This window comes from Lagenorhynchus albirostris, chromosome 13 (genome assembly GCF_949774975.1).
Source record: "Lagenorhynchus albirostris chromosome 13, mLagAlb1.1, whole genome shotgun sequence".
Classification (NCBI taxonomy): domain Eukaryota; kingdom Metazoa; phylum Chordata; class Mammalia; order Artiodactyla; family Delphinidae; genus Lagenorhynchus; species Lagenorhynchus albirostris.
The window spans coordinates 66,863,459-66,885,248 of NC_083107.1; the positions used below are offsets into that span (position 1 = coordinate 66,863,459).

Consider the following 21,790-nt stretch of genomic DNA (forward strand, 5'->3'; position numbering starts at 1 on the left):
TTGCATCTGTTTGGTTTGTTCTTTTTCTTTGTTTTTTGCTTTCGTTCTTTTATATTCCACATATGGGTGAAATCTTATGGTATTTGTCTTTCTCCATTTGATTTATTTCACTTAGCATAATACCCTCAAGTTTCATCCATGTTGTCACCAGATTGCATCTTTTTTATGGCTTATAGTATTCCTCTGTGTGTGTGTGTGTGTGTGTGTGTGTGCGCACGCGCGCGCATGCACTGCATCATCTTTATCCATTCATCCAAAAATGGGCACATAGGTTGTTTCCATATCATGTTTTGTTTTCTTTGTCGTAAACCTAGCTAGAAAATTCTGTGGGGGTAAAAAAGTCCAAGATAATAAAACCTTAGAAAAATAAGTAATTATTTTATTTCTACCTCAAAATACACTATGTACATCTGGAACTCTATGGGAAAGTAGACCAGGAGATTATTCCATCATAAAAATAAAATAAGATAAAAATAACGATTGCTCATTCGAGATCTGTCTTTAATCCAGATGAAAGGGGCGTGAGCTGCCAGTTGTCTTGCTGTCAGGTGCCCTCCCCCCGCGCCCCGTCAGTGACCTTGGGGCTGTCTCACAGGGATTCCGGGTCTAAGAGCTCCTGGAGCGTTTTGAGGACTTGCTTTGGCTGGCTGGCGGCCAAGTCCTGCAGCCCGGAGCCCATCTGCCCCTGGAGGCTCCTGCAAAGCCGGCAGACGGCCGTGCAGACGTTCCCGCCGCGCCCGGGCAGGATGCCGTTCCCGATCATGTTATTCAGGAAGAACCAGAGGACCGGAAGTACGTGGCGCTCCACGGCCTGGGGCTTTCGGGGGTAAACTGAGGCCACCAACACTGTCAGGCAGAAAAGAGGGAGAGTTACTTGAGTCAAGCACTCTCTCTCTCTCCCACTGCCTTCTCTGGGGACACCAACTCTGTCCCCCAAAAGGCAGGCAACCCAGCAGGGCCCACTAATCCATTAGACGCACTACCTAGGGCTCATAACACACTTAGGGGCCCATGGAAATGTTTTAAATTCTTTTAAAATCAGAAGAAAAAAGTCTGAAGCTATCCAGCCTGATTTCTATTTGTGTTCCTACCAACCAGTCTTAAAGTACACTTTTAAACATTTTTTTTACAGAGGAAGGGGTATGCGAAGGTGAAAGGGCTCAGGGCATATGACAGTATAACTGGTCCCTGAGGCCCAGGGCGAAGGAAAGAGGCAGACGCATCTGGATTGCTATCCTGCCTCTGTTATTTACTAGCTGTGTGAGCTTGAGAAAGCCACTCAACCTTTCTGAGCCTGTTGCCTGATCTGTAAAGTAAGGATAATAATTTTCTGAACCAAACTCTTAAGACTGTTAGAGGTTAGATAATACGTGTAGGCGAAGTATCTATGCAAGTAGGCATGTGACAAAGAGTAACTTGGTCCTAGTAGTGCTTTAATCTGCATTACCACCTAGGAGAGTTCACACAGCGAAAACTTGTACTAGGAAGAAAGGTCGAGACTCTCAAATGAAGCATTCTGGAAGATAGAACAGCCAGTGGGAGATAAAACCAGCACGGCCTCCCCAGTTTCGATGCCACACCTCACGATAAGCCCAGCAGTGATGCAGGAGGCATGAACGTGCTTTGGAAACCATCAAGCTCTGCACAGACCCTTCATTCCAGTGAAGAACGCCCCAAATCTGGTTACCCCAGGCCCCCTGCCTTCTCGAGACCCCAGAAAACCCAGAGACAGGCTAAAACCTGCCAGCAGGCTCTCCGTCACACAGTAATTGCAGGGCTGCCTCCAACGTCAAGGCCTCATCAAGGGGTACCCCAAGCCGCTTCAGAGGGGTTGCTCTGGCCCGCAGCCTTGGCCGCGTCACCCTACGTGCGTTCGTGCAAATACTTGCTTGACAATCAGCACGCTGCCTGTCATCCCGCCAAAGGATAAGTCCTGGTGAAGGCAAACAACGCTTAGAGAAGCACTTGATTTATTTATGGGACAAAGAAGTTGGAAAGTTCCCTGAGCTGAGACACACCCGGGAAACTAACACTGCCGGAGCCTGAGTCCAGGGCTCAGAGCTATGCATCTGTGACGCCATTTCACTCTCACCCAAGAGGCAGGACACTCGTCTGTTTCACAGCAGAGGAAACCAACACTCAGGGGTCGAGGAGCTGGCCCCAGATCCCACAGCTAACAAGAGCAGAGGACAGAGGCCAAGCCTTCCTTGACTCTAAAGCCCACGCTCTTCCCACCTCTTGCTGCCCCAAACCTCTTGGAGTTCCACGTTTTAGAGGCTGGTCTGGAGTTTTGTTTTATTTTTAGAGAAATCCCCAATTTGTTCTTCCTTCATCAACTTCATCCAACCCACCAGGATATTTTGCAGCGGGGGCCCTGTAGGGTTCCTCTGATTTCAGACCCAGCCTGGGACAGTGGGGAACCGGAGAGGATGGCCCGGGCCCCCCTCAGCTCAGCCTGACTCTCTCACTGTGCCATCTCCCATGAAATGTGTACCTTGACTCTCTGGCCATACCCTCAAGATTCCTGCACCCCACACTGGGGGCCTCCCCGGGGGCTCCCGGTGACACAGAGCCCTCCAAAGTCAAGGTGGTCCTCATTCCTGGGAAGGCAGGACTGCACCCAGTGAGCCACGCCAGCTGCGCCAACTTCATAAAATGGGGCCAAGAGGTGAGAGTTATGTTACCTGTGCTGGAAAAAGGCTAAGAAGGGAGGGCACAGTTAACCCTAAAGCCAGCTGGTCAGCCCCAAGGGTGGTGGGAGGGTGGGAGGGGCAAGGGGAGGTGGAAGGGGGGCAGCCAGAGGGAACAGAAAGAAAACTAATCATCCGATTAACCACCTGTACTGAACAACTCTAACTCAAAGGTTTCCTAAACCTCCACTGAATCTCTGCTGCAACCGGAGGTGAAAACTATCGCAGGAGCCAGGCCCAGGCAGGGCTCCCCTGACCCCACCAAATGGTGAGGGGTTCACCTGCCCCTAACCTGCCACACCTCCCCCACTCCTCCTTCCTGGCGCCTCACCCCTGGACTCTCTCCTCCCGCAGCGAGGCATCTACACCCCGGCCCCAGGAAGCTCACGTCCACCCTTAGACCACATTCACCTGCCGGCGGGGAGCGGGTGGCCCAGGAGCTGGTAGGGGGGCATCACGAGGAAAAACCCATTAAAATCGAGCTTAAAAGGCAGCTGAAGTAATTAGCAAAAGATTTACTCCTGCGTTAAGCTGTGCTATTGTGAGTCCACGCCTTGCGTCAATTGAAATTTTCTTCCCTGTTCCTGGCTGACACAGAGTTAATAGAACTATGTAGAAACTCTTGTTTTTGAGGTCTCTTGGAAATAGAAGGGTAATATGTACAGTAAATGGATACCCACTCGCCTCTGGGGCCCATAAATTACCTGTACAAGGACAGGTAATCAGAGAATGCTGATTTTGAGTAACAGAAAAGAGTTCCTTGTCTGATACCCAACGTGGTCTCAGTTACGTGACCCCATTCTCACCCCAAGGCACCCACAGCCTGGCACTGCAGCTGCATCGTAGCCCCCATCCTGGCCTCACTCGCGCCATCTGCTTGGAGCAGGTCTGGCTCCTGGACTGGAAGTAAGGGGCCACTCCAGGGACACGGGGAGGACTGAACCAGGGCGCAGAGGCAAGGCCAGGAGCAAGAGATGGGGCGGCAGAGGAGTGGGAATGACGCCCTTGGGCAGGCGACATGCACCGAGTTCACCCCCAGAGAGCTCAATGCTGGGAGGCCCTGACTGGGCCAGCGACTGAGGCTGGCATGTGAAACTCAGGCCGGAGGGCCAGGGAGAAGGGAGACAGAGGAGGCGATGCCAGACCAAGTGGGCACCGGTGGAGGAAGGAGAGTGAGAAGGGCTTTGCCCGTGGGCAGGCAACGGGGAGAGGATGGGAGGTCTGCCCCTGCAACGTGCTGGCGCCCAGAGGCCAAGGCAGGGGCCACCCAAGGAACGGCAGCACCGTACAGAGGTTGAGGGCTTGGCTCTGCAGCCCAGCTCCCGGAGACAAATCCTGGATTACTAGTCAAGGGACCTTAACCTTCCTTAGCTCCCTGTTTCTTATTTCTACAAAAGGGACAACCATGGAACCCACACCCTCCTTGTGAGGTTGTTATGAGGAGTAAATAACCCAGTGCATATCACTGGGGGTGAATAAAAGGGGCAGAGGCTAGAAGGCCAGGCAGTGACCTGTGGGGCACTCCGGGGACCCTGGACACCATCCTGGAGACTGCTTGGGAGCCACGCAAGGATGTAAGCTGGGGGTGGCATGATCCATGTGGATCTTAGGGGGGCCCTTGGGAGTCTAGAGAACAGATTGGGTCCTCCTGCCTCCTGCCTAGGTGGGACCCTCCTAGGATGGGGGAGGAGGCTTTTGGCAAGTTCAGTAACCTGTTAAGTAACCTGCCCAAGGTCAGAGCGACAGAGCTGCTGCTGACCCAGCCAGGCACCATGAGGTGGTGTTGACCCCGAGAGGTGGATTTTTCTGATTCACACAAAGGTACCCTGTGGGGCTAGTGGAAGCCCCATCTGCAAAGAGGAAGAAATGCATAATAGTTTCTTTAAAACTATTTTGGCTATGTACAGACCTGCCTCATTTTGACCCAAAACAAAGATTGTCTCTGGCAATGTGGGAATTATTTTTTAAAGCAGATTATCAACTTTTTTAAATGGTCTGTGGGGATTAGTTGATGATTTTTGGTCTAAGATAAGTAGGTGGTTCAACTACATGCCAGGAGAGAAGAACAGAGATGGGCTGGGAGGCTGGATGCTCACCGGATAGACGTTCTGTGACATCAAGCACTGCGCGGCCACTCAGGAAACGCACCCGCCCAGCAAACGCTCGTAGGAGGCCAAGGGTGTCTGGGAGAGACGGAGAATGTCAGTGGCCATGATGCTGTGGCCCGAGCGAAGGCACCAACTGTTCAGGCCTAGGTACCCGCAGCACCTACATGGAGAAGAGCCGCTTTGGGAAGCTGAATTAATTTTTCCAGGTTATAATGGGGCCACTTTAAAAAGTGAATGTACATGGGGTGTTTGGGGAAGTGATAGTTACACTATCACAGGCCCCATTTACTCCCATAGATCCATAGATATTGTCTGTGCTTCCTCAAAACTGCTGTGAGCTTTGGGGCAAAGGAGGTAGGTAGATCGATAGACCGATCAATACGTAGATATAGATGATTGATGACAGGTGCACGATTGATAGATGAGATAGAAATAGCTAAATAGTCGAGAGGTAGGTAGACAGACAAGTAGGTGATAGATATAGATAATAGGTAGATGATAGATGAAGTATTATATACGATAGCTGTAGATGATAGATAACAGATAGGTGAATGATATATAGAGATAGATGGATGAATAGATGTAGATGTGGATATAGAGATACAGTTTTAGGGGAAACTGAGGCACTGAGCCACGATTATACCAAAGGTCAGTAAAGGGCTAGGATCGGAGTTCAGAAATCACGGCTCTCCTCAAAGCCCGAACTTGGGCTCTAACCAATAGAATGTACCCACTACCAGATGGTCGGTTATTTCCACGTTGAAAATTTACTGATACCCTCTAAATAATAAGCATGGAGCTGAGAACTAAATAAGACCTGGTCTTTCTGCTCCTCGTCCCCCTCAAGAGACTCCTTGGCGGAGGAGACAGACACTTGAACGTGAACTCTAACACGGTGGGAGGATCCATGCTCATGTAAGCAAGAGCCTGGGGTTCTGGAGCTAGGGTGACCAACACGTCTCAGTCTGCCCAGGACCTTCCCCATTTTAGCACCGAAAGCCCCACATCCCTGGTAAACCCTGATGGCTGGTCACCTTGTCAGGAGCAGAAGCCCCTGGCTGGCTCTGGTAGGGTCAGAGGAGGGAATGTGCAGGTTAGGGGTGGGGGGAGCGCATATGATCTCAGTAGTTTATTTATAACCTTCCAGCACCCCTACAGCGAGCACTCCAGCCACACTGCCCCAGGAGCCCAGGTCCCCTGCTACCCAGCCACACCCATGGGTGAAGGCTGCAGCCCCGCGCTCTTCTCCACTGGGATCTTAAAGGAGTGTTTATTAGAGATGAACCACTAATGGTGAAACCCCAGCAAATGGGCTGGGGGATGTTTGGGGATAAAGAGGCTCTCTGATGTTCTTTGATTGTTATTTCTAAAGTCAACTCCAGCCGGATCCCACAGCTACCGAGTTTAGAAGCTGCTCCTTCTTCCCCGTTCCAGCTGACGTCTCCTGGTTTCCCAAACTATTAAGCTTGAAGTCCTGCATCCCTCACAAAAGACGGACGAGCAAGGTGAGGAAAGTGACTCTTCACCTAAGAAAGGGATGCTAACCTAGAAAATCAACAAGGCAGGACCCATCTCCTTTTTCCCCTGGATTTCCTCCCCATGACCCCTGGAGGCACCCAGCATCCCCAGCTCCCAACATCTGCAACCACAGCAGGCACAGCAGAATTCCATGGGAGGTGGGCAAACAGCAAAATGCATTCCTCAGGGATGCGGCTGTGGGCCTTCCTGCGCCTGTCTGGGAGGCGAGGTGCGTTACCACAGCAGCCCCAGCAAGTGTGTCCTGGACTTCCAGCCGCTGACCATCTCAAGGCCAGATTTCTCTTTGCAGGGGACAGAGCTGAGCAACCTGCCTAAGGAAGTCTTTCCAGGCAGGTTCCACCTTCTCTGAGCTCCTTCCATACCTCAGCACAGAGCCCCAGCATCCCCAGAGATGTACAAGCAAAGCTTTGTTTTTCCCATCAGGAAACCATTCTAGTTGAGAGCTAACTCCTACTTCCCTTGCTCTCCTGCTGAGACCCGTCGGAAATATAGAGCAGAAAATGTACCCATGTACATCTCTGCAGCTTGCAAAAGCTCCATCCGTAAGTCCAGAGTCTTTAAAATAATTTGTTCTGGGAGATAAAAGAGAGGCCAGACTCTAGAACATTTCAGTTAGCGAGAAGTGGTCTCAGGGTGTCCCGGTAAACCTGTAAATGTGTAAGAAGAGAGCTCTATATCAGCATCACCTGCATTATTGTTTCCAGGTGCTTCTGTTTGTCCCACCCCCATCATCAGCCATGAGCTCACCTCTGACAACAAGGCCCTCTCCCTCCTTGCTCTCCCCCATCAACACTCAGCCCAGGACACTCTATGGGTGCCGCTAGACCTCCCCTCTCCTGGCCACTGGCATGGCCTCCCAGAGCCTGAGAGAAGTGAAGAACCTGGGGGTTACTTGAAAATGCACATCCAGCAGACATCTGTGCCAGCCATGCTCCCAGGCACACAACAGGCGCCCAATAAATGCTTATGCGAACAAGGCAATGTTGAAGCAGAGACACTAAGTTGGCCCAAACTGGTCTATAAACCCCAGACACCACCCCAAGGAGCTGCCTCTCTGCCTCTGACTACTTCCATAGTGATGGCTCACCTTTCAGGTCACACCCACGTTTAATGAGACAGCAGCTAAGGGGGTGGACTCTGGGTCCAGATCGCCTGGATCTTCCATGTTTTACTGTGTGACGTTGGACAAGTCACTTACCCTCTCTAAACCACAGTTTACCCGTCTGTAAAACAGGGATAATACTCGTACCTTCCTCATAGAACTGCTTAGGATAGTGCCTTGAGCAGATAATTACTATGCAAGTATCAGTTATTGTGGCTACTATCACTATTATTACCTAAAATACTCTGAAAGCCCAGCAACCTTCATGGTAGGGTGTCCAATTAAGAGGCTGGAATCTAACTTTCAAAAACTTAAAAATCCTGCTCTGTTAGCCTAGCCCAGGGTTTTCATAGGCTTCTCTTCCACACCACAAGGAAGCCACACTGGCTTTGGTGCTGCCCATGCAAAGGGGCAAGCAAAGCCCTTCAATATAGAGAAAACAGCCACGGGCTGGCAAGCCAGACACCTTGGCCTCCCTGGACCTAGCCTCCCCTCCCCACAGTGGGGCTGAGGTCTAGCGGGCCTCTCACCTGTTCTATTCAGCCAAACCCCAAGGTCACTGAGCCACGTCATCCCCAGGCTGCCGGGAAGCCAGAGAAGAGCTTTTAAGAAAACATAAGAAGCATGCTACGTGGACAGTGGCAGCAAAGACACTGCAGTCAAACCGGGCTCCCAGCAATAAGCACAAGACTCAGTAAGTTATAATATGTCACACAGCCAAATTCTCCGTGGCCAGGAAAACTAGGTCTGTTCATTGCAGGAAAACTGGGAAAGATCCACTGAAACAGAAAACTACAGGCTATGCCACAGCACGTGACGGAACTGGTAAAAGTGACTCAAGTGTGTCATTATATGTAATGCTCACGCCTGCTTCTTCTAAAGAAGGATGCAAATTTAAATGTGTAATATTATCATGACGCTATACACAAAGATGCACAGAAAAAAATACCTAACATAAAAAATGCTAAATGTTAATAATGGTTTCTTTGAGGAGTTGGGACTGTAAGTTTTTTTCCTTCCGAAGGCTTCATATTTTTCACTTTCTCAATAATTAATAAGTATGACTTTTACAGTGGAGGAAAATAAAGTTTATATAAATATTATTTAAGTTAACTAGAAAGACTACATAACAGCATGGGAAACTGGGTGGTATTAAATGAAAGGAACAAAGTCAAAATTGTATTTACAGGGGCTTCTCTGGTGGTGCAGTGGTTAAGAATCCACCTGCCAATGCAGGGGACACGGGTTCGAGCCCTGGTCCAGGAAGATCCCACATGCTGCAGAGCAACTAAGCCCGTGTGCCGCAACTACTGAGCCTGCGCTCTAGAGCCCATGAGCCACAACTACTGAGCCCGCATGCCACAACTACTGAAGCCCGCACACCTAGAGCCCGTGCTCCGCAACAAGAGAAGCCACCGCAATGAGAAGCCCGCGCACCGCAACGAAGAGTAGCCCCCTCCTCACCACAATTAGAGGAAGCCCACGTGCAGCAATGAAGACCCAATGCAGCCAAAAATAAATAAATAAGTAAATTTATTTTTTAAAAATAATAATAAAAAACTAAATAAAGTCAGAGCAAAAGAGCAGAAGTATTGTAGATCTGAAGCTGCCCATTTCTGAGTTTATCTGCTCCCTCCAGTACTGGCCAGGGGCTGCACTACATTAAGAGAACTTTTCCGGCGTTCAGTCTAACCAGGAGTGCGGTGAGCTGTCAGCAGCCTGCTGCTTTAATTAGTGAAGTGTCTTCTGTAACTAACCCTGTAACAGAGCCTAAAGACAGAACCAGCCAGTCTGCTGAGGAACTGCCTTATCCCTGGAACAACTCCCTAGAAATCAGAGGGTCTCGGTGAGGAGTAGAAAGGGTGCCACTCCAGGCTCAGCCCCAGAGAGGCCTTAAGGCAGGCAGTGACAGAGGGCAGAGGTCAGGGAACAAGGCTCCCAACGTCTCCTTTTTTACTGTCCCCCAGAAGGAGACATGGGCAGAAATCCCACCTGTTCTGTCAACCAGCACATCACCGCCCCACTCACCCTAGGGAAAAGGAAGGGACTGGGAGAGACGTGGTGGCTGATGTGTCGATTTTGTCACCCAATTCCAGAATCAAGAGGTCACCTAAGAAGACCAACCTCCCAGTTTGGCTGTGCGATCTGGACCTTGTGCCAAAAGACGGCCTGCCTCACCTGTGTTCTTGACCTCCTTGGCCCTCGTTGAGCAGGAAACAAACAGTAACATGCTGTGACTCTCCACACATTTATTTCACAGCACTTCACAGCTCCTCTCCAGCCTGGAGCCCAGAATCCCTCCTGGGGCATGAAGAATCCGGCTTGGGAGAAAGCTCCCGCTGCTCGAAGGGCTCCACGCCACTTCCAGGAGGGGCCTCTGGGTGCTAAAGGTCGACTAGAGCTGCCCGGGCTCAGCCTGGGTGATATGGGAAGGAAGATGTACACCCTTCTCTCCTGTCACACCCGCCCCAGCCTCTGTGTCCACCACCTAGTCCCCTGGGACAGTGGGAAATTTCATTACTTGCATCCGTTTTTCCCTCTGCAGGCCAGGCCTAGACCATTCCAGGCAGAAGAGAACCATTCCCTGGGAGAGCTTGATTCCACCCCTGGTACTCCCTGACAGTGATGAATTCTCATTGGCAACCTAATCCCTCCAGTTCTGACCTTCACGGATTTAGAAGCCGGATCCTTACGTCACAGTTAAGAACACTTCCAAAAGCAACGCTGCTGATTGGGTTGAGAGAGTATGGCTCACAGCAAAGCCCTTGACCACGCCTGCTCAAATGACCTGGAGCCAACACCCTGGACGTGACACTCTGGAGCCTTGTGCCAGGGGGTGAGTGGGCTCCATCCATCCCTTTGACCCCATTCCATTCCAGCCTAGCGCTGACCTAAGGATTAGGGAGAAGGGCAGTGCCCCTCTCACTTGCCTCCATTCTCCCGGCACCAAATCCTCCGGCTGATGGGCCAGAAGGAGCATCGTCAGCCCTCCCCAAGGAGACCCTGTCCCAGGAGGAAAGGAGAAGTATAGGCATCTTCCTGGTTGCTGCAACCTGCCTCAAGGTGTGGTCAAATCACAGAAGCAGGCCATCCCCAGGTCCCCTTTCCAGCGTGTCCAGCCCAAATGGAAACAGCAGGGCCCCACGTGGAGGGGATCCGAGTCTTGCGACAGTATGAGACACCAGATTCTGCAGCCCAAAGTTCCAAGGCTCCAGCGTGCAGAAGGAGGCCGACTCAAAGGCAAAAAGGGGAAACTAAAACACCTGGAGGGGGAAGCGTTAAAAGCTCCTCTCGCCAGACAAGGGTGCTTAGTCTCTTCAAATAGCTAAAGCCTATGTTGTTTGATGCAGGTTTTCCCAATAAATACAGGGCCCGCGGTGATTTACCAAGAGCCTCGGTTGTTGGCAACAGCAATCTCACTTACCCAGAGCAGCGCCGAGAACAAGCCGTAATTTAGAGCTGGATTTATTTTGTTTGTTCTACAGCAACACACTGAGCAAATCATAAATTCCCTCTGAGATGAAGAGAGGAAATTGACCATATTTATGATCTCGAGAGGCGGAGAAGGGCCTGACCAGACCTTTGATTTGTAACTGAAACGTCTCCTGGAGGCTCCAGCCAAGGACACAGCTGCTGTCCCAGCCCCAGGGAGCTGCACTCAGGCCAGGGTGCAGTATGGGGAGGAGGGGTGGGTGCGCCAGGCAGTGTTTCCAGCCGCACCACGGGGATGCTCGGCACGTCCTAGAGGCAGGACATTGCTCTGTGTTCATCGGGACATATGGCAACAAGCCAACAGCGGTTCTCAGATCATACATTTCCTCACAGCAAGGCAAGATTAGGTTGTGAAAACTCGTGGTTCTACTGGTCTGGACATACGTCTATCATGTACTACGTTCTCACACACCGGAGGTTTCAAACTTGCACTTCAGTCTGTGTACTAGATACACAAATAGCACCGTCTAATCATCTACGAAAGGATGGATAACAGAAGTATCAGCACCAAGATTTCCACCTAACGTTCAAGGACCAAGATGTGCTCCTGCAAAGCACATAAGGAACAGAGGAGCTCCTGCCTTTCCTGATGTCTCTCCCATAGCTCCCGCCTTTTTGTTCTTTTCATTCCTCCCCCAAGCCTCCATTCCACCCTCACTCTCCACCCCTCACCCCAAATCCCTCCCACCCCAAGCCCTGGCCCCAGTCTTCCTAAAAGGCAACCCTCATTCATTCCATGCTCAAAAAGCCAATGGGTCCCAGCTTGACTCCCATGTCAGACAACAAGGGTGGCCACCTTTGTCCTCTTCAACAGGCTTACCCTACTGTCTCACCAGCATCCTGCCTGGTCCCCATACAAGCCACATCCCCTGCTACCATCTCTACAACTGAAAAAATTTGACAACTCCTCCTAGCTCCTTCTTGGCAATCGTGATCTGTTTTCCCATCAGTGCCCTGTTGGCTCACTCACTGTGGTGCTGTGTGACCTGGGGTGAGTCATTTCCATCACCTGTACCATGAGGAGGCAAGACTAGATATTCTCCACATCTCCTCCACTTCTAACAGGTGGACGTCCCATGGAAAAGCCTGCCAACCAAGAACCTGGGAGGCCCTGGGCTGCCCACCCCTGCCCTACACAACCTCTGGGGAAATATTTGGCCTGAGAGCCAATCAATGCCTTTCACTGCTCTGCTGATTCCCAAGCAGGGAAGGTGGGAATGTCCAACCCTAACCCTACGGAGGGACAAGGGAGGGAGCCAGCTGCCTACCAGAGCCAAGCAGGGGCTGTGGGCAGGCTCACCCAGACTCTCAATCACTGCATCCAGCGCCGTCGCCGCAGCAGTGTAAATTCCTGAGTTCTTGGAGTTGAGGTTGTCTGCTACAGCAATGATGATGGAGAGCAGCACGGGCTGTAAGCTCTCTCTCAGGAGGGGCATCATCCTGGAGAGGGACTCCAGCGCCCACTGGTTCACTTTCTTGTTGGAATCCTGAAGCCTTAGGGTGAAAGCATCAAAGACCTGTTGAGGGAAGAGAAACCAAGAGCCCATGGGAACCCAGTCTGGGCAGGAGTCCCACAGCCCAACTAACTGCCCTTGGAGGGTACTCCTCCTGCATCCCTGACAGGGGCCATCCAGCCTGTGTCAGAACATTCCCAGTGACGAAGAAGAGCTCACCTCTCAAAGGGGGGGAGGACAAGAGGGGAAACGGCTGTACACTGAGTACTCGATGAGTGCAAAGGGTGTAGGGTGTAGAGCATCTTGTTAGGTACTCTGCACTCGCTCATGGAGTGATCTTAACGACCCATGAGGCACGTGTTCTCGTCCTCAGTTTACCATTAAAAAAAAAAAACGGGTTTCCCTGGTGGCTCAGTGGTTGGGAGTCCGCCTGCCGATGCAGGGGACACGGGTTCGTGCCCCAGTCTGGGAGGATCCCACATGCCACGGAGCGGCTGGCCCCGTGAGCCATGGCCACTGAGCCTGCTCGTCCTGAGCCTGTGCTCCGCAACGGGAGAGGCCGCAACAGTGAGAGGCCCACGTACCGCAAAAAAAAAAAAAAAAAAACCACCAAAACAAAAACTGAGTCTGACAAAGGTTAAATGACTTGCCCAGATCACACAGCTAGTAAGAAACTTGAAGCCTGTGTCTTAACTACTCCTCTATGTAGAGTGTCAGCTGCCTCACTTCCGGAAGTAGCAGGCATCTGCCCTCATTTCCAGCCTGTGGAAGCCTGTGCTTACTCCGAGCCACATGTTCTGCCCCCAAAACCTCATGTGCGTAGCTGGATCAGGAGTCGCCCTTAGCTGCAGCATCCTGCGCCTCTGCCCTCCTCCCTGTAAAACTGCTGGGAGGATGAAAGACACCCAGGACATCTCTGAGTGGTCCCAGCGCACCCAGCAGGAGGCGATGCCCTTGCCCAGTTGGCCACTTCCAGAGAGTCTTATGGCATTACCGTGGCAATTGGACAGCGAGTGCTTGTCAGACTCCCTTTACCCTGAAGCGATGTCTGGCGCAATGTCCAACCCTGTCCCGAGTTTTCCAAAGTTGCACCCACCAGGGAAAGACAGGGCAGAGACGGGGCAGCACTCACCCGGACCAGGTTGGCGGTGATGAGCTCTGGCTTGGCCTTGCAGTGCTCAAGGAGCCACCCCACGCCTTCCATCCGAGACTGGTACTCCTCGGCCTCCAGTAGCTGTGTCAGCTCCCCCAGCTGCTCCGCCATCTCCAAGCCACCCCACGTGGAGGAGCGCAGCCCTGCCAGCTGCGGGCCACTGGAGCTGAGCCTACGTGGAAGGAGCGTCTGACCTGGGCAGCCCCAGGGGATGGACACATCTCCTGTCCCATGCAGAAGACCCAAAGACAGGTGGGGCTGAAACAAGAGTTTCACTTGCAACACAGTCCATCCCAGCTTCCCCTCCACCTGCCGCTTGGGGACACAGGCCTTGGGAACTCTGGATAATGCTTTTTCCTCAGGGGGCAACAGTTCGGTTGCCTAGAGCTCTATCCCCTTATCAGGCAGCAGGGCTCTCTCTTCCTGCCTTTTTTTCCTCTTTTCAGAAGCTACGTTAAGAATGGGGTGAGGGGGACTTCCCTGGTGGCACAGTGGTTAAGAATCCACCTGCCAATGCAGGGGACACGGGTTCAAGCCCTGGCCCGGGAAGATCCCACATGCCGTGGAGCAACTAAGCCCGTGCACCACAACTACTGAGCCTGCGCTCTAGATCCCGTGGGCCACAACTACTGAAGCCTGTGCGCCTAGAGCCTGTGCTCTGAAACAAGAGGAGCCACCACAATGAGAAGCCTGCGCCCCGCAATGAAGAGTAGCCCCCGCTCACTGCAACTAGAGAAAGCCCGCGCGCAGCAGCGAAGACCCAACGCAGCAAAAATTAAATAAATGAATAAATAAATAAATTTTTAAAAAAAAGAAAAAAAGAATGGGGTGAGGGAGCTTGGACTGAGGGGGTGGAAATCCATGGAAGGATGACTGCACAATTTAACCTAAGAGTGGGGGAAGGTCTTACCAGGAGCCTGTATCCTGAGCCCTGGCTGCCTAGGCTCTGCTTACACTCCTCCGGAACTAGGGAAATGTTAAGAAGGTCTGTTGTCTTACATTGGGATCACATGGCCATCATTTCCCGTGGCCTGTTTCAGCCAGCATGGGAGCCGCTTCACACAGAACTCCAACCGCCCACTGCCAACTCAGACCTGGGTCTCTGAGCTCATGCCCTACACCCGGGTCCCACCCAATAGAGCCCCACATCATTCTGACATTCATCCCTACATTCCACACTCGTTGCCTACGGAGTTCCAAGAGAAGTGTCAGACACTGAGAATAATGAGATGAGAGATGTGGACTTTGCCCTCAGGAGCTCACAGACCAATGGGAGACAGAGGACTGAAGGAGGGGGGCAACCGGCCCCACCGGAGGACATGAGGGCAGAGAGTCAGAGAGAGCTTCTGGGAGAAGGTGACAGGTGAGCCACATCTTGTAGGATAAATAGGCACGTTCCGGTACAGATGGCGCAGCATAGGGAAAGGCACAGGAGTGAGAGAGAACGCAGGGAACATGAGCTGAGAGAGCATGCGTGGGAGAGACAGCAGGAAGCTTCTCTAGAAGAGGTGGGCAGGGGGCTTCCCTGGGGGCCCAGCTTAGGAGTCTACACATGTTCCTCCCGGGACATCGCAGAAGGGTCTTAAGTTTTGGGCACAGGAGTGACTGTCAGGTTCCTGTTGGATTTCTAACCCCTCCTAATGCCCACCCTCTAGCCCCTTGGCCCATTCCTTCTCATCCGCCTTGATTCCACCTCTGCCGCTAAACTAGTCCCAGGCCGGCCACTCTGATGGGGAAAGGCCCTGCTGCTCTAACTGAATGGAGAAACTCTGAGCTCACACAAAAAGGCTGACCAACAATGCATCCCACTTAAACTGCACCTACACGGCCAGGACTGCAGGAGCCCATCTCTACCAGCAGAGGCTCCTGAGCCCAGCATTTGCTCTCCCCGAGATCTGGGTGAGGGAACCCTTCCCATAAATTTACCCATGAGTCCTGCTGACCCAACTAGGTCTCAGTCACAGCCCAGATGCACGCCCCTCCCCATAGGGCCACCACGGCGGGCCCGGGCCAAGCAGAACATCTCCATCAGCAGTCTTGGATGGGGAGCCCCAGGGAGACAAGAGCTACTGTACGCATCCTCGCCGGGCAGCCCATTCTCACACACCACAGACTCCTCGACACCTTGCGGCCTTTGGCAGATGGAAGTTCATCACCATCTTCTATTCCCTTGAAAAATACACACAGAACATGAACCAAAAGGGGTGGCCCTATGGGGAATGGCCAGACACTCCAGTCTAGACCAAAACAAGAGGAATAATCTGTTCCACCTGGGAGGGCACAGGGGAGTCTTCCAGAGCACTGGTAATCGGGTCACGGATCAAGATCCCCACTTAAAAGATGGAGGCAAAGAGGCCCAGGGAGGCTCAAGAGACACAGGCAGTGAGAGGCAGAAGCAGGTCTGAGCACCAGGAAGGAAATTCCACCCGTCAGGAGTTGTGGATGAAATCAAAGCCTCTGGAGTGCATGCCCCCCTCCCCTGACCAGCGTGAGGGCTGCGAGCTGCCGGGCTCAGCTCTGATTCCCGCCCCAGACCAGCTCACACCTCGCTGCCTGCTGACTCACCCACTGTTTAATAGCTGTCATGACCTTCTGCAAGTCGTGGGATGGGAGGGACTGCTTCAGAAATGCATCAAACCTTGTGTTTGACATTAAGATATTCACCATCTTCCGGCCATAAAACCTGCCATTGGAGAAAGAGCAGGATGAAAAACAACCACAGAAATGCAATATAAATTTGCTTTACATAATTCTTCTAATTGCAGTAAGAGAATTTTTAATACTTTTTCTCATTATGACAGTAATCCCCACCCAGTTAAGAACTAGATTCATGAAATAAACAACCATAATCTCATTATCAAGAGAAAACCACTTAAATTTGTACATATTTTCTTATAGTCTTTTTTCCAAGCATATGTACATTTTCATTGATATCAGAATATATATGCAATATTTACCCAGCTTTTTTCACTTTACCATTAATCATCTTCCCAGGTCATCCTCTTCAATGGCTAAATAATATTCTGTTAGATGACTATACCAAAGTGTATTAACATTTTTCTAGCATGAGACATTTAGAAGTCTGAGGAAGTGTGCAGTGGGGCAGTATAGGGGGGAGTGGTCAACTCTATCTGATAAACAGTGGTGGGTAAGGGGGGGGCATCAAGGAGGGCTTCACTGAAGAGGTGACCTTGGGTTGGGACTCAAAAGATGAGTAGGAGTTCACAAGTGGGATGGGATTAAGGAGTAAGTGGAGGAGGGAGACATCCCAGCGTCCATAAGACAGTCTGATAGGTCTACAGGTGTGTGGTTGGAGAATAGTCGGCAGGGACTGGACTCAGGGAGAGAATAGGCTAGAGAAGAAGATAGGACTCAATTTAGGGAGATGTGAAGGAGTTGGGCTTTAGGCTGCAGGCAATGGGAAGCTGAGAAATGATCAGATTTGCACTGAAGTCAAAATGTCTCAGGCAGCACTGTGGAGGACGGATCTTTGGGGACAAGGGTCGGGGCCGGGAGACCTGTTAGGAGGCCATTATAATAGTCCAGGCGAAAGATGATGAAGGCCTGACATAGGCAGGAGGGTGGGGTAAGTAGGGACGATCAGATTCAAGAGCTGCTAAAGAAGATGAAATTGCAGGACTTGGTAGGTGATTGGAGGGGAAGCCCAAAGCATCTAGAATTATCATACTTCACTCAACCTAAAACTCCACTGATTGTAAAATGCACCATTAATTTATTTTCCACTAAGGAAAAACAGAAAAAGAAGACACTGGTGATTTCCACTGCCTTCTGTGACACAGCCCCGTGTGTGAAGGCCATCCTTTTACATGCTATCTCAGAAACAGAAGTGACACTTTTGTGGGAAGTGTCCTTCCTTCCTTATGTTGGATAAAGTACTTGTTGGTTGCTTTGTAAGAAACTGTGGAATTTGGGTCATTCTTTCAGTGATGAATATTTGCGTTAATATCGAATTTATGCCCCATCGCTCTATTTCCATGCCTTTTCTCATATACGATAACGCTTCATTTCAATGCCAAATAATACTGTAATAGTTCTAAGACATTTTAAACGCGATTAAACCCAACAATTCTCCACAGTGACTCCTTAAATAAATATAAAAGGCTAAGCAGCAAAGAAAGGCTCATAATGTAGTTCCTACGATGCAAACTGTAATTCAAACATTTATACAATGAGCAACAACGATCAAGTTTGCAACTGTATAGATAGTAAAGCCCAAGTCATAACTGCTGCCTGGCCACCAGCAGCTGTGAGATGCCTAGGATTCTAAGATATTCAAATGTGGAGGGGGAAAATGAAGTATGAAATTCCCCATTCTGCATCTAGATGACTTGGTAAATAATAGTGACTTTAATAAGAGAGGGAACACAGCCAGAGATGCAGGCTTCAAGAGGAGGCAATGAGCTCATTTAGGGACAGTTTGCACTGACGATGACAGTGGGACGTCCCGGTGGTGGGTCCTGTGGGGGCATCAGAGCGATGGGACAGATGCTCAGAGAAGGGCCGGCCTGGAGGGAGACGCGGGGAAGCATCAGAGTTTGCCGTGTCTGGAGCCACAGGAAGTGACGGCACCTCTCAGAGAAGGCTGCAAGAGCGGGACGAGGACGAAGACACTCCTGCAGCCACGGGCATCGGGGTGCGGGCAGGCGGGGGAGAAAGGCACAGAGGAACCAGGAAAACCAGGGAATGTGGTACCATGCAAGCCGGAAGCATAGGGTTCCAAGAAGGAAAATGAAGTGCTGTCGACGCCATCCAGTGTGAGAGGGAGGGTCGGAACGGAGAGGGGTTTAGATCTGGAGAGATGTTGGACCTTAGCGCCCATCCCCCCACCAACAATGAAGAACCAGCCAACCAAAACCTTCTACTTCCCTGACAATAGTCTTCCTGCCAGTAAATGGCACTATCATTCACCCAGTTGTTCAGTTTAAAAACCTCAGCATCATCTTTGATTCCTCTTTGAAATCCGCAGCGCCCAACTGCTCTCAGCTATGCCTTCAAAATATACCCCACTCCACCCCTCCTCCCCCTGCTGCAGCCTCCAGGACCTCTTGCCGGGACTCCGGGGTAGCCATCTGCCTGGCATCCCTTCTCCATCCTGGCCCCTCTCCCCCACCATCAATCCTCCAGTAAGTAGTCAGAGATGTTTTTTGTTTGTTGTTTTTTTATAAATAATTTTTGTTTATGAGGTAACCAAAGGGAATATTTTCTAAAAAATGATAAAGCTGCCAAAATTGTGAATCACTCTTTCCCCAGATCAGAACACCCATCAGCTTGGAAACCAGGAGGAAAGCTTGGGGATCATTAAATCTGGTGCGTAGGGTAATATTTTCATGATTAGTCTCCCCTGAAACGTCCAATTTTTTTTTTTTAACTTTAGTCATCCAGCCCTTTCACTGGTCAGTGAGTCAAGGAAGGGATTTAACAATAGATACTAGGGTTGAGGGGTCGTCTCTTCCTGACCTGGTTTTCAAAAACCTGGATCCTTAATGATATAGGAAGGGTTTGAGGCATATACAAATTATTTTGGAGAAAACTGTAGTAAGACCAAAATTGTCTTGCTGCCCCCTCTAAGAAAGAGGACAGATAGAGGATAGTTCAACAGTAGTGGGTCCGATAAAGAGAATCTCTGTGCTATCTTCATGTGCTGATTCCTGGAGAGGTAGAATGAAGAGGCAGAAAATCCCCAAACAGGATCCTGCAGAGACAGCAAGTTCCAAGAATAAAAAAGCTCTGTTTTGTCTAGGCCTTCTTCCTCTCCATCGAATTTCTCAAAGCCTAACATTATGTTGTAGGAGGAACAGAATAAAGAGATGTTTTTTGAATCAAAAGGCTAGCAAACATATAAAGAAGCACTCAAACTTGTTAGTAATCAGGAAGGGGAAAAAAAGTATTCGGAAACAGCCATGAGCTAGAACTTTTCCCCATCAGATGGATAAAAATGTGAAATCCAGAAACTGCGATGTTGTAAGGATGTATTCGCCTCGGCACTCAGGAGGGAGGCGGAGGGGCCCCGCGTGCATGAGGGCTCCCGGCGATGCCTGGGCGGCCTGAGTGAACACGGCCCTGGCCTCACTCGCGCTCCGGGCAAATTCCCAAAGAGATCCTCCTGGGCTCTGTCAGCGGCCACTTGCAAGGACTGAGGTACAGCACCGTGGGAGTGCACTGGGCAGGGTGGGAGGCATCCCGTGCGTCGCATCCCTCCAGGGCTGCACTGCACGGAGACACCCCACACGAAGGCACTGCCTCAGACACAACACAGGACACAGTGTGGACGTGCCCTCTGGAGTTGTACCGAGTGTGCTGGGGGCCCTAGATATGGTGATAACACGCCATGAACCGGGGAGTGTGATTAACTGCACCCCAACACCAGGTTTTAAAGACAGTTAATCAGATCCTATCACTCTCCTGCTTAAAACCATCTAACACTGCCTCACACTCCTACTGAAAACATCCTCCAGTGCTTCTGGTCACACCCAAACCGGAATCCCAGCTCCTGACCAGGGCCTGTGAGGCCCCCACCCCGGGCCTGGCCTTGCCCTCTCCGTCTCATCGCCTGCCACTCCCCTCACTCACGGTGCTCCACAAAGCCTCGCCTTTCTCTTCATTAAACAGCAAGCTTATCCCACCCGGGAGCCTCTGTTCTATCTTCCTTTGCTGTGACTCTTGCACCCCAGACCCTCCAAGAGCTGGGTCCCACTAGCCCATCAGTTCTCCACTCAAATGTCACTCCTTAGAAAGATTTCCCCTGACTCTCAATCTAAAGTAGCCCTGACCCACTTCTCTACTACCTCTTGTTTTACCCCTTATCTGTGTCTAAAATTGTCATAATTATTTACTTGCTTATTACCCAACTAGGAGGTAATCTCCAAGACGGCAGGGGCCTAATTTTTCTTATTCACAGTCATATTCATAGTAATGAAAAGAATGTTTATCAAATATCTCTTGAAAAATTGAATGGATGGCCTCATAGAGAATGGAGCTGGGCTGGGACAGGAACTAGAGCAAGATTGCAATGGCTAGAGAGGGAGTGGAAGGTGAGAAAGGGGAGCCAGGGGCGGGGGGTAGTGGCCATTCCTGAGCGGGCCCGGCTGTGGCGCTGTGGAGAGGTGGGACGACAGCTGCAGGGAAAGGACACAGCTTCGTCCACCGGCTGTCCTTCCGAGTGGCCCCGGGGAAGCTGAGCGACTTGGGCCTGGGCCCTCGAGGCTGGCTGGTTGCCTTGTCTGCCCTGGGCTGGCCCTGGCCCCGCATTACCTGGCGTCCTGGATGGAGTCCTGGGCCAGCCTCACCGGGTTGTGCACCAGCACATCTGTGCTCTCTCTGGTGCCTGAGAGAAGCCTCTTGGCGCCCATCTGCTCCAGGACGACCGAGAGGTGCTCGGCAGTGCACTTCCAGACTGAGGGGTTTCGGTGGCTGAAAGGAAACACAATCACGGACAAGGGCCCAGCCAAGGGATGCAGTGTGTGGGTCCCCAGCCTGGCACACGTGGACCTACAGCTGTGCATCCATGTTTCATGCCCCAGTGGGCTCCGAATTTGGTCCCGAGCAGACTAAAGGGAATCTTCAAGGAAAGAGCAGACCTTCCTGACACTGGAACTAAGGATGATGACAGGGTGGACTGAGCACGTGAAGACACGTGACGTCACCAGACGCACTGTGTGCCTGCCATCCCCGTTCCTTCCTGAGCTCCTGTCCTGCCTTTGCCTAAATGATGCACTTCCCCACATTTTCTCCACTTAGAATAACCTACTTCTGCCTTCTGAGGCCTCCAGGCAGAAGTAGTGCTCCCTGGGGGTGGCAGTGTCCTTGTCCCCTGGGAAGTACAGGGGTACCCGCATGGCTTCCTCTCAGTCGGATCCCCCATGCCCCACGGGTGCCGGGCACATGCCGACCCTTCAGCACTTCGTGGGAGCTTCCTGCACATTCACTGAGCTGAACTGAGACGGGGCCAGGGGGATAGGAGATTGATGGATGATTTCAGGGAGAACCTGAAATCTTACAGGAGGAACCCATCAGGATGTCACCTCTTTATTTCTCACCCCATTCAATGTGGATTCAATGTGCCCACAGTCCATGAGGTGACACTGGCCCTGGGGTCCGTCCCAGTGGAACACAAAGGGAGGCTTCTGGGCTCTCCCTACTCAGTCTGGTCCAGGGACCAGCATCATTAGCACCTAAATCAGAATCAGCATTTTAGCCAGACCCCCGGGAATTCAAATGCACAGCCCTGTACC

General features: G+C 51.3%; 1 protein-coding gene across 1 annotated transcript in view; it reads right to left on the minus strand.

Moving 5' to 3' along the window:
* Positions 1-501: 501 nt before the first annotated feature.
* Positions 502-21,790, minus strand: part of TOGARAM2 (TOG array regulator of axonemal microtubules 2) — a 39,302-nt gene continuing 18,013 nt past the window's right edge. Inside the window, 9 exon segments of the mRNA XM_060168967.1 lie at positions 502-561; positions 563-846; positions 4,787-4,873; positions 12,232-12,448; positions 13,518-13,710; positions 15,614-15,650; positions 15,653-15,707; positions 16,104-16,221; positions 20,811-20,969. Of these exon segments, the coding sequence (XP_060024950.1) occupies positions 502-561; positions 563-846; positions 4,787-4,873; positions 12,232-12,448; positions 13,518-13,710; positions 15,614-15,650; positions 15,653-15,707; positions 16,104-16,221; positions 20,811-20,969 (1,210 nt within the window).